At 35.1% G+C, this 15,020-nt stretch overlaps 1 protein-coding gene across 3 annotated transcripts in view; it reads right to left on the bottom strand.

The window, feature by feature from the left end:
* Positions 1 to 269: 269 nt before the first annotated feature.
* The window catches only part of LOC131040247 (uncharacterized), a 31,678-nt gene continuing 16,927 nt past the window's right edge, over positions 270 to 15,020 (bottom strand). For 2 of the 3 annotated variants that reach the window (XM_057973138.2, XM_057973139.2), the window contains 2 exons: positions 2,388 to 2,539; positions 270 to 1,700 (listed from right to left, as the gene is read on the bottom strand). In XM_057973138.2, coding sequence (XP_057829121.1) covers positions 1,407 to 1,700; positions 2,388 to 2,539 — 446 coding nt within the window. In that variant the 3' untranslated portion in view covers positions 270 to 1,406. The remainder of the gene's footprint in view (positions 1,701 to 2,387; positions 2,540 to 15,020) is intronic. The other variant, XR_009104800.2, reaches the window with a different exon arrangement.

The following is a 15,020-nucleotide window of genomic DNA, read 5'->3' as shown; positions in this document are numbered from 1 at the left end:
GTAGCAGAGAAAGCAAGTTTAACTCATTTAAGATTCAAAAAATAAACACAAGAAAACATCTAGATTAGAAGACCATGCATGCATGGCATTTGATAATAGATAGTTCCAAAAGCAATGAATTTTAGACAAAACTTGAAATATAATTCGAAACTTTGGGGCTTGTTGATATGCAAAGCAAGACAGCAAGTGTAAGCAGTCATAGATGATCTTAATTTAAAAACTAAAATATCTAATAAACAGAAACAGTACAAGATGTATGCAGACAGTAATAGCATGGAAACATGGGTTTAAAAGGGAAAACTTGAAGATATGGTAAGCATAAACAATATGTGTCAATCATTTACGCGATTTCCCAAACCAACCCACAGCCTTGGCTGCATGATTCCATGGGCAAAGACCATTGCTTAATTACGTTCTACAACTTTCTCTAAGTGAAAGCCCAGAAAAAGCAAGTATCAATCGCTGATCCTTAATTGCCAGTTCTCCTTTGAAAGTGTGTCAAGACCTGGAGAGATGATCTCCAGAGGAGGGAGTGGGAGAGGAATGGGTTGGGTTTTGGTTTAATGAGAATCAGCAGCCCAGCAACCATGCACCACATTATACTTCAGGTGCAAGCTTTAAAATCAGCAACAATCTGAGCTACCCCACACTCAGCACAGCTTGCAAAGTGGGTTTGAACCTGCAACCATTGTCCATGTCTTTCAGCAGCTCAACTGTCTGGTATGCACCCAGGGGCCTCCAGAGGATTGTATTTTAATATTTTACAGGCATGGAAATGGAAGGTATTTTTCCCATCAACGGGTCATAAAGATCTCTTCTAGTAAATGGAAATGGACTGGTAACCAAGCATCAAAGGAAGAAGGTATCAAACAGATTTTAACAGCCCAACAGTTCCACAGGGTGGCAATGCACTTTTTCTTAATTCTGCCCATACCGGCAGTAATTGAGTGTCTACAATAGACCCTTATAAATGTGATACTAAATTAGAAGGTAACAACTTTTGCTAGATTGCAGCTTGGTAGGCATGCTTACTGAAGTACAAAAGGAAAAAGGAATTTGTTTCATGCTCACTTGAGTTGACATCCTTTTGAATAAGGAACAACAGACAGAGAACATGTATAGAAAATGCTTGGTTGATCACATCTGCTAAACCTGCTTTTCATGCTTTATGCCCTCTCTTCCATGGAAACAGAAGTATGATACTAGAATTTTCTTTACACAATGAAGACGAGTCCATGATTATTTTTCAGCTGTCTTCTTATAAGAGATTTAAACTGATGCACCAAGAATAAATTGCAATTATACATAATGACAATAGAATTGGCTTAAAAAGAAATTACCATGTTCAAAGATGCCTCGCTTTATGGACTTCCTGAATTATGACAAATCAGAATGATAACAACTGATCACTGCCTCTGCCCTGAATCTATAGAGAGAAACTTAAAACTTCTGAGTGAATCCTCATGCGTGCTCTTCCTCGATGGATTCCGAGTTCCAAGGACCTTCCTTGAATCCGATGTAGTTGCCATAGAACTGCGTTGTGCACTTGAAGAACGAAGACTCCTAGGAACAAATCTACTTAGGGAACGGGACTGTTCACTAATTTCAGCAGCTGCAGTTGGCTTGCTTGAAATAACTGCCCTCCTAGATAAACTTCCAGCTCGCGTAAATGAAGAACGTGCACGGTCAGCTTCTGGGCCCTGCCAGTTAACATTGAAGAAATCAATTGAAACACCCCTTCTTTAGGCCTGTTTACCCTTTCACTGATAATTTGATGACTTCAAACAAGAGGAACAAAAAAAATAATTCAGTTGTCTTTTGCAACTCAAGATAAGTCTATCAAATTTAGCTGGCAGCTGAATTGCAAGTTAAAAATAACTTAAATTTTGATGCTCATAAATAGCTTGATATGCAGTCCATGTAGTTTATTGGTTCACAAATAAGCACATAGCAAACAATGGTATCAGTTGCACTACTTTATGAGAACATATTCAACTATAAATATTCCACTTAAAGTGCTATTGTTCATTTTCTTGAACTAGGAGCTCAACCTGCGGAAACTGTTCATGGTATTTTTCTTAAACTCGTCCCCAATCCACATAGTTCTTTAGTTTATATGTTTTATGGAATCTCTAGCAATTACTTTAGCAAAATTATTTCATATAACTCTCACTTTCCAGCATGGGGAAGCCTAAACTTTAAGCACCATTTTGTAAAACTTACTGTTGGCTTTTTCCAAATTACCTTTAAAATTAAGTTTATGAGAATCTATATTATTTCATCGCTGACAAAAACATGCTATAAAATGCTAGACTAACGTTACCAAAATAAATGTATACAAGCAACCAACAAAGCATAATTATTTGCATCTTCATTCACTATCTCACCACTTCTTTCGATGTTGAAGGGTCATCTAGACCTGTACTCTTGTATTTATTATGATCTGCTGACCCACTTTGAAGAAAATTATTAACTACATTGGACCTTCGATGAGTCCCTTCACCACTTCCAGACCTTCGCTCCCGACCATCATGCCCAGCTGAAAAAATGAGCAACTTGTATAAACACATAAATTCTTCCACTATTAGATAGAACATGAGGGCAACAAAAACTGTAACTTTTTGAAGAAAAAGATAGGGTCAGAATATTGCAGAACTTTTCAGAGATTAGCAGAATATAATTAAAAGAGAATTGAATATTTAATATATTAGAAGAAAAAGGTAAGTTAATCCCGGGAGGTCATGATAGATTCAATCAAGTATACGATGATATTTGATCAACAAAACACCACTTATCCGAGTGATAAGGAAAAAGAAAATGAATATGTGAGGAAGATTATTTACTCTAAGAAAAAGTAAGAAAATAAGATATTTGATTTTTCACATCAAATATTCTAATTCTATAATTAGCAGAACACATAATGTAGCCTACAATCTTGAAAAAAGAATAACTCCTAAAGTTTTTCCAATGTAATCATCTATAGTCATATTTTGCGTAGGGCACTAATTTTTGGATAAATTTTTCAATTTTTAAAGAAATCATTGCATCATCTTTACCATGATTTCTATTATTTTTGTTTTTTTTTTCTTATTCTGTTTTAGCACTATGGAATATAATGTGATATGAAGATTTTTAGTAAGCACATCCAGTGCCTTGTTAGATTGTTTTCTTGGCACTGTAATTGTTGTCAACATTTCCATTGTCATTATTGTAAATGTTGTCATGCATAAAATCTATCAGTTTTTGGTTGGGGTTTGGTATACAATTTAAATTATTATTGCAAAGTAAGGTTTAGCAAAATAACAAGTGGTCCAGTGTATAATTAGGTTTTCCCGCTATATTACGTAAGTAGAATGATTTGGTACCAAAATTGAAAATTGAATAACGGAGATGCATATTTTTTGTATGCAGTTTGGAGCAATTCATTTGCCCCCAAAAGTGAGCCTTTGTGTTGTCTCATAAGTGAGATCTAATATTATATTGCATCAAATTATGGATGCTAATTTTGTAGCTTACAATTGAATCAAGTTGTTTAAATTTTAGGATACATGAAAATTTAGTGATGAAAATTATTCCCATTCTACCAGTTCTAATTTTTTTCTATTTGTTATCATCTTTTGTTTGACACATCTCTATTCTTTTTATATAAAATTTAAAAATGTTTTTGATTTAGCTGGGAGTTTTTTTTTTTAGCACTAGAAAAAAGGGGATGACCAGCCATCCCAGGATAGTTGGGACATCTCAGATGGTCCCAATGCGTCCCAGGGAAGGCTGACCATCCCCACTCTGTCCCCAAGTCATCCCTCCATTTTGAAAATGTCCCCGACATTTTGAAAAATTTAGGGGACAGCTGGGAAACGTCCTCAAGCCGTCCCGTCCCCAAGACAGGCAAAAAACCTCAAGGACATGTCCCTATGTACCCTTGGTTCATTTCCATGTATGTGGTGTTCCATTTCCAATATACAGCATTCTGGTTCAAAGCATCTCAGAGTTTCTTCCATAGCTTATGATTTTCTTTTTGTCAACAGCATAAGGAATGAAATACGATAAGTCATTGCAACTGGAATTAAAGAAACTATCGCAAAAAAGGTGTGGGAGGCAGAAAATACAGCTTCCAGCGTCTACAATGTATGTGTAATGTCCCCATTTTCAGAGCAGGCATTCAAAGAGAAAATAATTTAATTAATTAAATTAAGTTGTCTAAATTAATACTCAGCCAACTTATATTTAATTAATTATAATTATAAGTTGAATAATTTAATTGACCTTGCTTGGTGCCAAAAATAAAATAAATATTATAAAGTCAATTCAAGAGGAAAAAGAAAGTAATATATTATAAAATAATATTATACTTATTTTCTGGAAGCTTATTATTAAAAAGGTGAATTTAAATTGTATTTTTCTGGAAAGTTCTTGTGAACAGTATAAAGCAAAGAGAGTCATTTGGCATTTGGATTATTTTTATTAAACCCTTTTCGTATGGGAGATTGGACCTGATTCATTCTTCAGCCGAAGGACAAAAACCCTTGGTCTGTTGGTGTTGGAAATGAGCCACACCCGGACCAACGATGGACTGGTCCAAGAGGGGCCAGCAGCTCAGTGGTAGAGCACTCCAGCAGTGTATGGAAGGTCCTAGGTTCGAGTCCTAACTGGTCCATGTCTCAACATGGCCATCAGCTTTGTGGACGAAAACCTGCCTGGTTGATCGAGTCGATTCAAATGGAGTTCACTGTTGTGTTGAAACGCTTGTGCCCTTTTGATTCTGTAATGTTTATGAGATTAAGGAGTTTCTGCAAAAGGATTTATCGATTGAAGAATCATAAATTGTTAAAGTCTTGCAAGCAAGACAATTTATATGGGATATGATAGGAGCTAGCACCATATTTAGATAGTGATGTTGAGTGATGAAAAGACTTATTGCTGGTTGCCATATTTCATTGTTTGGCTGGGTGATGACACTAGACTGTATAAGCGTGGGTTTTCTGCATTATTGGACAGCATTTATTTGCATAAACCTAGCCACCATTAACCTCGCTAGCTGTTGGTTATTTTCTTCATTTCTGGGTGATGAAATCTCTGTGGATGGCATCAGTTTATCTGCCTACTTAGCTAGTGTATTACTTTATGACAGGGTATAGAAATATTTGATGCCGTGCAAGTTAGTTTGCTAGACTTTGGTACATTCTGTGTTGCTGAGCGTTGACTTTCAATGCCAGCCATGAGTTTCTTCTTGCATCCATCACTCCCATATTCAGTTGTATAAAGGTCAATAGGAGAAATTAGTAAAAATACTCTTCTTGGGGCAGCAAACCAAGTTGCAAGGCTATCTGATTGTATTTGATGCCATTATTTTGGTCAACCAGCCTCTAGCTGAGACAAGTAGATTTGTTTTGACTGCTGCATGTTTGGAAGTTCATTGTAGTTTGCTAGTACAAGCCACAATTGTTGTACTTATTGAAAAAGGTCAGAAAATCAGTTTTCTTACCTCTGTATTTTGTATCAGCAATTTCTGAATCAATTTCGAGTGTCATATCAGTCCATATATGTTGAATCTGTTAATATGTTATAAATGAATGAGTATTATGAAACACATTTCATTTCCAACCTTTTTGGAATATAGAAAAAATTAGATTCAAACCAAGAACATCTTATTCCCACATGCATGCAAACTGTTTCAGAAAATGCTCATCGGGAAGAGTGCAAGATTTGGTGAAAAACTAGTAAGCGTTTTTACAGTCTACAATGAGCGAAAGTACAACTATTCCATCTGGCCAGAAAAAGGATGTAATTTACAGAAAATCTGAAACTATGACATAGAAAGATGCAGAGGAAAGCTAAATGATATGTGGAGCAGTTTGAATTATCTAGGTGGTAGTACTGAACCAAAGTTTAAATTTCAACTAAGGTCAAGGAGTTATGACCAGCAAGCATAACCACCAAAATAGTACCACTCCAACAGTTTATTTCACTTCCAAGCTATTCTTCCTTATTCTACAGTTTATTTCAACTTCCATGAAGAACACATCAACCCCATGAGGGATGAGAATTAGTTTATCAAGAACACTTCAGAATCATTTACTATTTTTTGTAACTTTTCAGTTTCTGCTTTGTAGAGCTAAAAATTATAAATGCATTCAAATGGAAAACTCACAGTTCAGACTTCAGAGCATTCATCTATTGCATAGAGATTGCACTCTTTTTATTTACCATAGTTTGCAATAAAAATATTTCAGTAGCGTTCGATTTCCATTTATAATACATTCAGTGTGTCCCTAAAATGACAGTTTTATTTCTGATCACGAAGCCTCGAAATGAAATCTTAAAGAACGAACCATTAATCTAAAGCTTCAACATGAAGCTAAAAAGCTTAAAACGCTAAATAAAGCTAAAAAGCTAACTATGTGTTCTTATAAAAGAAGCAATGGTTGCACTTAAAAGACTAAACGAACTAAAAAGCTATATGGGTCGACAAATAAGATGACCATTATAGAATAGATATAATATTATTTTAATACCCTCCCTAATGGTCATAGTACTCAATACCCTACAGAAGACACTGCAAGTCTTTTGATCACAAATGCACTGCAAAGAACACTCTACTACTACGAAGACCCTCCCAGGATTTGCAGAATGTTAATGACCAAGAGTACCGAAAGCTGTCCAACCTGAAGTAATCCTCACACGTGAATTACTAAGCACTATTTGCTCCAGCAACTCCAAAATAGACTGCAAGATACCACGATTACAGATGTTCGCCCCAGCAACTCCAGGTGCGACCAAAAACAGACTGCAACAAAGCATGATTTTTTTTGAAAAAACCATCAAACCCTGAAAAACAGGAACTCTCCAAAAGAGAATTCACAATTTTTGAGGAGAAAATTGAAAAACCCATAAATTTGATGTTAGAAATCATCATTTTTGTGGAAAAAAGGGTAAAACCCAAATAATCAAAATCCAACATGAACTTCGCAAACTATAGACGATTTTTTAGGAAAAATTTGAAAAAACCAACAGACAATTTTTAGGAAAAAAATTGTGAAAACCCTCTAGCAATTTTTCAAAAAAAAATCGTGAAAACCCAACAAACAAATTTTGGGGAAACAATCATGAAAACCCTAAAACGTCGCACGACAAAACACCAAACGTTACACAACAAAAACCCTGATTTTTGAGGAAAAAATAATGCAAAAACCCTCCCATGATTTTTTGTGGAGAAAAATCAGAAAACCCAGAAAGATAATTTTTGTGGAAAAAAATAACAAAACACAAAAATATTTTTTTTAAAGACAATTATAAAAAACTAAAATAATTTTTTTTGTAAAGTAAAATAATATTAAAAACCCATAGTTAATTTTTTAGGAAAAAGTTATCAAAACCCAAGAAAAATCATAAAAAACTCTCAAATAATTTTTTTTTTTTTTGGAAAAATCATAAAAAACTCGTAGAAAAAATATTTAAAAACCAAAAAAAAAAATTTGAGGAAAAAAAAATTAAAAAAACCCTAAAATCCAAGCCCAAAATGTTGAGACATGAGCATGCCTGAAAAATAACCTGACACAAAAAAAACCTGCAAAAAAAATGTAAGAACATTGTTGTCACCGCCAAAAAAAAATCATGTGAAACACAGAAACAGTAAGAAATATCTCGACGTAGGCAGTTACGGGTTCAAAAAAACGCAAACAAAACACTCCAGCACGCCAAAAAACGCAAAATTGTGCCGAAAAAAAAAAAAAAAACCGCACGCCAAAAAATCACACCACTAGAAACCATGGAAATCCGCTGCCGAAAGAAAACATAGAGCGAAGAAATACAGATCGCAAGCAATAGAATGTCAACACAGGGAAAACAAGCCGTGGCTTAAAAAAGCTCAGAAAAAAACTTTTTTTTTTCTCGTGTCCAAGAATCACGACAAAAACCGCCATCACTGGTGGCAAAAAATACGAACACCAGAAAATTGTGCTCGAAAAAAACGAGGGCCGAAAATCCGACACGCCGTGTTGAAAATGTGAACACAGAAGTCACGATGCAGACCCAAATCATGCCTAACAAAAACCCAAATTACAATATAGATTTTTTTCATTTAAAAACCTTTACAAAAAATGAAAAATTTGCCCAACCTTAAAAAAGGCCATCTACCCGCTCTAATACCATGAAAAATAATTGGATTAAATAAATAATGAATATACAATGTATATAAAGGAATTAAAAGACGGCATTCTAAAAAGAACAACCGTTAATCTAAAGCTTCAACATGAAGCTAATAAAGCTTAAAATGCTAAAAAAAAGCTAAAAAGCTAAATAATAAAAAGCTAACTATGCGTTCTTATAAAAGAAGCAATAGTTGCACTTAAAAGCCTGAACGAAGTAAAAAGCTAAATGAATCGACAACTAAGATGACCATTATAGAATAAGATATAACATTATTTTAATAGTATATTTGAGCACATGTACTTGAAAAAGTGTAATAGACTAATTGTGCGAAGGCTAAACAATCTTGTTTACATGTATAATTTTATTGCAACCTCTGTCTCCATCATAAGCAAGTCTTAGGCTCAAATTTATCTCCCATTGCATTGGAGGAGGTTGACCCATTATCAAATTGGATCACAAAGGATGAAAATCTTGTGATTATGATAGATGACCACCCATGAGTTTCCACACTAAGCTTTAGGCAGAGGCATTAGCATAGGTGGAGTAGGAGAAGAAAGCACAACCATATCCCTTGGGTGTTTCCAACACTTGGTAAAATGGCAATTGTAGGAGTTTGATTGTGAACTTTCCACATGCCAGGATCACCTACAAAATAAAAATAACATTCCACAAGAGAGAAAATGGCAAGAATAGCTTGCTTGATTATAGATGCTTGAGTGATTGATTGAATATGAAATGTAGATAAGGTGTCTTGCTTATAAGGACAAGGTTAAGAGATAGGATTAGACAAAATCATGACATGTATCTTGATCCTATGTAATGAAACAACTTAAGTGACAATTATTAAATGGCTTGGTACACTAGAATTAACTGTCAAAATATAAGATCTTGTGACAACTAACACCTTCTAGAAAGATTCCCTAGGACCTAAGTTACGTTAATCATGTGAATATCCCCACTAAGGAACTAGTAAGGTACAAGACCTTAATTCACACCAACACCCCCCCTTGAGTGCAAGATGGGGAGAAGTGGATTATTATGCAAATGATGCAAAGACAAAGATTATTATGGGTCCTGAATACATGTTAGGTATCCATTTACAATGCAATCTCTCACAAATAGAGAAAAGGAGAAAAACCCATTGAGACAAAACTCCTCTCCAAAAGAGAGAAAAGATCCAATAAGTGATGAAAAACGGAGGACTAAACGATACCCCCCAAGGATTACATCCATCACAAAATTACAATGAATTATCCATCCATAGTAAGGAAAAAAGATGGGACACCTCCCCCCCCCTAAAGAAACACTAGAAGCACACTCGAGTAAACTTTAAAACCTTAATTATAGCAACAAAGACAAGATTCTAAAGCTTGAACATTGGAATCCAATGATGCAATAGAAATGATTGATTGTCTTTCTAAAGAGGAACATTGGAAAACCCTCTGATGGAATAATACTAGAATTTGATCGAAGCAACAAGAGAATGATAGATGATCTAGAACTGAAATGAAGTGCATTGATCAAAACAGCACCTTCCCAAGTGACAGGATGTCCAAGTAATCCTTCAGTATACCCCTAAAGCAAGAACTAAAATAAAATGTACATGAGGCTAAAACTAGAAAAAGAGCATGAACGACTTGAAAGAACTCCACCACACCTTTCCAAAGCAACAAGAATCGCAAAAATCAAAGATTGTGGCAAACAGTTATGAGCTCGGGTACCAAAGTTGGTGATTTAATTTCAAACAGCAAATATTGGCACCAAAGAGCGGAATCTAGCAAAATTACTTGCTCCACTAGAAAGTACACAAAACCAGTTTTTCGACAATATCTCGTTTTCAAAAAACAGAGACCATAGCAAAAAGTTATGATGATTTTCCCAATCTTAGTTAAATTGCCAAAAATGGAAAAAAAAAATAGCACCCAAGGGACTGGCCTCTAAGCACACGTGACTATCATTGGCACTATTACAAAAAAGGACCCCACTACCAACGGCAACATCATTGCTAGGGCAGGGCGATGAAGGGCGATGAAGGGCGATGACCCATAGGTCACACCATTAGGCATTTAAAGCCCCCACTCAAGCAATATAACCATGGCTGATATAAAATCAAGACCAAGTGCTTAAACATCCAACCATGAGCGATTAAAAATCAATGATTTTTAAATTAATACCATGTAGAAGTTGGATTGTTAACTCCCAGCACCCCAAGATCATCTGCAAAACAAAAATAACCTTCTAGGAGAGAGAAAATGGTAAGAATAGCTTGCTTGATTATGGATACTTGAAAGATTGGTTGAATATGAAATGTGCATACCTTGCTTATAAAGACAAGGTTGAAAGATATGATTAGACAAAATTTTGACATGTGTCTTTATCCTATGTTATGAGACAACTTAAGTGACAATTATTAAATGATCTAGGACACTAGAATTAAATGTCAAAAGATAAGATAAGATCTTACAACAAGTCACACCTTCTGGAACGATTCAGTAGGACCTAAGTTAACTAAGTTTCAATTATTAAATGACCTATGACACTAGAATTATATGTCAAAAGATAAGATCTTATGTCAACTAACACCTTCTAGAAAGAATCCCTAGGACCTAGTGCAGGAGACCAAAAAGCAAGTGGCATTGGTCCTAGTGACATAGGCCCGAATGATGCCAGCTCTCTACCATTTGTGCTTTTTGCTTTTATTACATGGATATCCTAATCTATGATTTTTGTAAACCAAAAGCACTCATAAATATTTATATATTTAAAAATTCTGTTTCCTTCCTATCAAATCTGATTTTGTACTCAGATCATTTGATCATGTATATGAACAAAGCAGCATGTAATTGATTAGTCTTTTATGTCTCTTTATGGTTTATTAAAAGAAAAGTGCAAAGAAATATGTGCTTTATAAAATCTCTACATATAATTCTGGTTTTATATTGTTAAGTCTGCTAATCCTGTGCCAAAATTTTGCACTGGATCAGTCCAAGTCCAAAACCAGCCAACCAAATCTACATCAAGTCTGAGTCTGGTAACTATGCTCCTGATCACTCTTAGGAACAACACCAGCTAGTCAATCACCCATTGGCACCTATCTAAATACAAAAATGGTGTGGAGAAAAACTCACTTATTTTTCAAGTGATGTCAACTGTCAAGATCAGGCAATGGGTGAAACCTTTAGCTTACTTATGTGTAATGAATGGTGATGAAAATCCTAATTATAAGTAGACGCATTTTCCGCACAATCCTGCCTGGCTTTGATGCATGACAGCAGAATCATCCGTAGAAACATTTCATACTTAAACATCTACCACTTTTGATAAATAAGCAAAACTTTCTAAGTAACAAACTTCAAAAAGAAAAGACAGTTATCATGACAAGAATTTGATGTATTGATTCTCTGGAAATATACAAGAATAAACCTCCTTCAAGCTACTATCAAAAAAAGGCCAATAAAGATCTCCAAAAAGGTTTAGCCCCCTCCAAATTAGGAGCAGACCAAACTAAATTTTGATGCACTTGCAATGGACAACTGTAAAAGGGGGGTTATTGTGCAACCTTTTGTGACAAAAGGTCAAGCTATACCAGCTTTTGCATAGGTCTTGGGAAATTATATAATAACATTAAAGAATTCAAAGACCTCATCTTATTCCATAGATCCACTCCAGTCCACAATAGAGGGGGTAATTCAAAATTATTATTAGCATCATGCAAAGCATAAACCATAGTAAAATTAGACCTTACACATTTATTTTACTGATATCACCTATGGACATGAGAGAGAATGAGAGAGAGAGAGAGAGAGAGAGAGAGGGGGAATGATTAGTAATTACTAGATATTGAAACACAGAGGCAAACATATCACTGAAAAAAAACCTAAGTTACTGAATCAGCCTGAAAACTGGCTGTTTCCAGGTACAAGTCGTACCAGAATAGGGTAAGGAGCGGAATTGACTGTTGGTTCGCGTAGAGTTCTTTTGGTAGATTCAACATGTTTTTCTGGCTCTTTAACAGAAAAGTTGGAAACCCTAAACACTATTGCCGCAAGGCAAAACCAAAACCCTATGCCATGAATTTTCAAAGGTGTACTACATGAATTTATCAGTCACAAACATGGATTTATCAGTCACTCAGAAAAGGAATACTGCTGGGGGCAGAGGCATCCAGCTCTCTCATAGGCATCTACACTAAAACTTTCGAGCTTAGGCTCTCCTCTATCGATTGAACTGAACTAGTCCACGAGAGGGAAGAACAGATTCTAGTGAGGGAGGAAATAGTTTCTCCCAATCCTACTCAAATGCTTGGGGGTACACAACTATTGACCAGGGTCATACTGTTATAAATCTTTATAATTTATATATATTATACCATTTTAATTTTGCGTATATATTAAATTTTTTAAATAGATTAGTCTGTATTATACTTAAAAAATTTAAATATTTATAGTAGTTTTGATATTTTGAATTTAACTTTTGTTTTTAGACTGCAGATGTATAAATATATTCAATATAAATAAATAAATAAAAATAAAAATAAAAAAGTATATATATATATAAAAGCACAAATATATAGATATATCATATATATGATATTTATATGGTTTTTGTATGGACATACCTGTTGATGTGTTTTTTACGCACATGCGAACACAGAATAAAATACCGTAAGTATCTTATCCTCTCTTGATCAAAATCTTTTGGATGCTGAAGATTTGCTTAAGGTTCATCCAAGAAAGACTCCAAGGTTCCGTATGTAGGATCTCTACGTGTGGATAAGCTTAGTTGGTTTGATGTGATTATGCTGGAATCACAAGGGGACTTACATTCAAACGCCTGAATGTTTGATTTGCTGTAATTTAAGTCCTATCTACTCAATTAGAAGATAAAAAAGAGCAAAAGAGGAAGGGTTTGAGAGAGTCTATTCTAAGACCTAGAATGTAAGAAGATGGATAAATGAATAGGTGGAATCCTACCAAGCTGGGTCTCACCATCAACTTGAACAATTTGACACAAGCTCAATGCAATCTTCTAAGGACTTTTCAAAGATGTTTGAATCAATACCGCCAAACATTGATCACCATTCAAGTTAATGCATAAACAATGAGTGTAGAACAATTCGAAGTTAAGCTCATATCATTCCAGTTGACCACACAAGGCACACTTACAAGCAGCAAGAGGCTAGTGGTATGGATTGAACGGATTCCACATGAATACATTCAACAACTTCTTCCATTCAATCTAATCAACATGAAAATAAACTGAGAAGTAGAACCATGAGGCTTGTTGAAATAACAAATTTCACCATAACTTCAATGAAAGAGTATCTCATTTACAAGTCATACCAAAAATTCTTCCCTCTCCTAATCTACTCTAATTGCTATTCTATTTACTACTAGCTATTCTCCAACTATTCCCTATTAGCTATTAACTATTAGTTTTTACAAATGAAGAGCCTGAGCCTTATATAGTGCTCTCAATATAGTTCAACGGCTTAGATCAAGTTGAGATCAATGGCCAAGATTTTACAATGAAAACCCTAATTAGGGTTTGTTACAACAAACTCAGTTCGGCCAATGAAATAATTACAGCACTTTGGCATGACCAATAGATGATAAGGGTAGGTGCCTCGAAGTTTGTGCCATCACTGGGTGAGTCTAGTACATTGAACTTGATTGTGTCGATGTGGACTTCATTGATTGGAGGAATGGTGATTGGAACGCCATCTGGGATGCCACTTCACTCTTGCACTTTGTAGACTTGAGTTGATTCACCATGAAGGAATATCTCTTGATACTCAACATAATCTAGCTTCAACGATGATGACGATGATCTTTTAACTTTGATTAACTCTTCTGAAACTATCTGCTCTTGAAGTTCTTAGAATGAACTTTTGATGTCATCTTTGCATCTCTCTTTCGGAATTCCTTCTCTTGTGACTTTCTTTCATGTTGTTGATGTTGTAGATCATGTCTTCGCGCAAGTGAATGCTTCTTGTTTGATCTCCTTATTTCTTTCTTCATTTCATGCAAAACAAACAAGCATCATATACACTTAATATGTAAACTTAATAAGATCATACAAAGAGAATTCGCCCTTAAAGGCCCCTGCATGAAGTTCGCTCAAATGTGTTTGAGGGTGAAGTTGTTGACTTCGCTTCCTTTTCCAAATGTATGAAGTAAAACTTCACCTCACTTCTTTAATTCATGAAGTTGAAATTTGCTTATCTCTTAATGCGTGAAGTAATAATTTCACTCCTCCTTAGCAATTCTTGAATTTCGTTTGAAGCTTGCAGCTATTGAGGTTATCAATTTCGCTCATCAACACCAATTCATGAAGCAAGAAACTTCGCTCATCTCTTTTGATATATGAAGTTCGCTCTTCTCACTCAATGCACGAAGTTGATATATTTCACTTCCAAGATTGCTTCATTTTGTTATGTTATGAACTTCGCTTCAAAGTGTTTGAACATGAAGTTGTGAAATTTCGTTTTGAAATGCAAACTTGTGAAGGAAGGAACTTTGTTTTATAATGGTAAAACATGAACATCGCTCTCCTCTTCTCAAACATGAAGTAAGTCATATCGCTCTTCTCCTCTAAAACATGAAGCAAGTGCATCACTCACTCACCTCAATTCATGAAGTAAATACATGACTCTTCTTCCTTAATGCATGAAGTTGATCCATCACTCCTCTCCTCTTGTACATGAAGTGAATCACATCGCTCTTTTCCCTTGATACCCGAAGTTGCTCAATCACCTTAATCGCTCACATCTATCAATACATGAAGCAAATTATATCGCTCATTTAGGTGGAATCGCGAAGTTCGCTCCCCTTCACCAATTCTTAGAAATCACTCATACACCTTAATGC

Source organism: Cryptomeria japonica, chromosome 7, assembly GCF_030272615.1.
Source record: "Cryptomeria japonica chromosome 7, Sugi_1.0, whole genome shotgun sequence".
NCBI lineage: Eukaryota > Viridiplantae > Streptophyta > Pinopsida > Cupressales > Cupressaceae > Cryptomeria > Cryptomeria japonica.
This window is presented reverse-complemented; position numbering and strand designations above follow the sequence as displayed.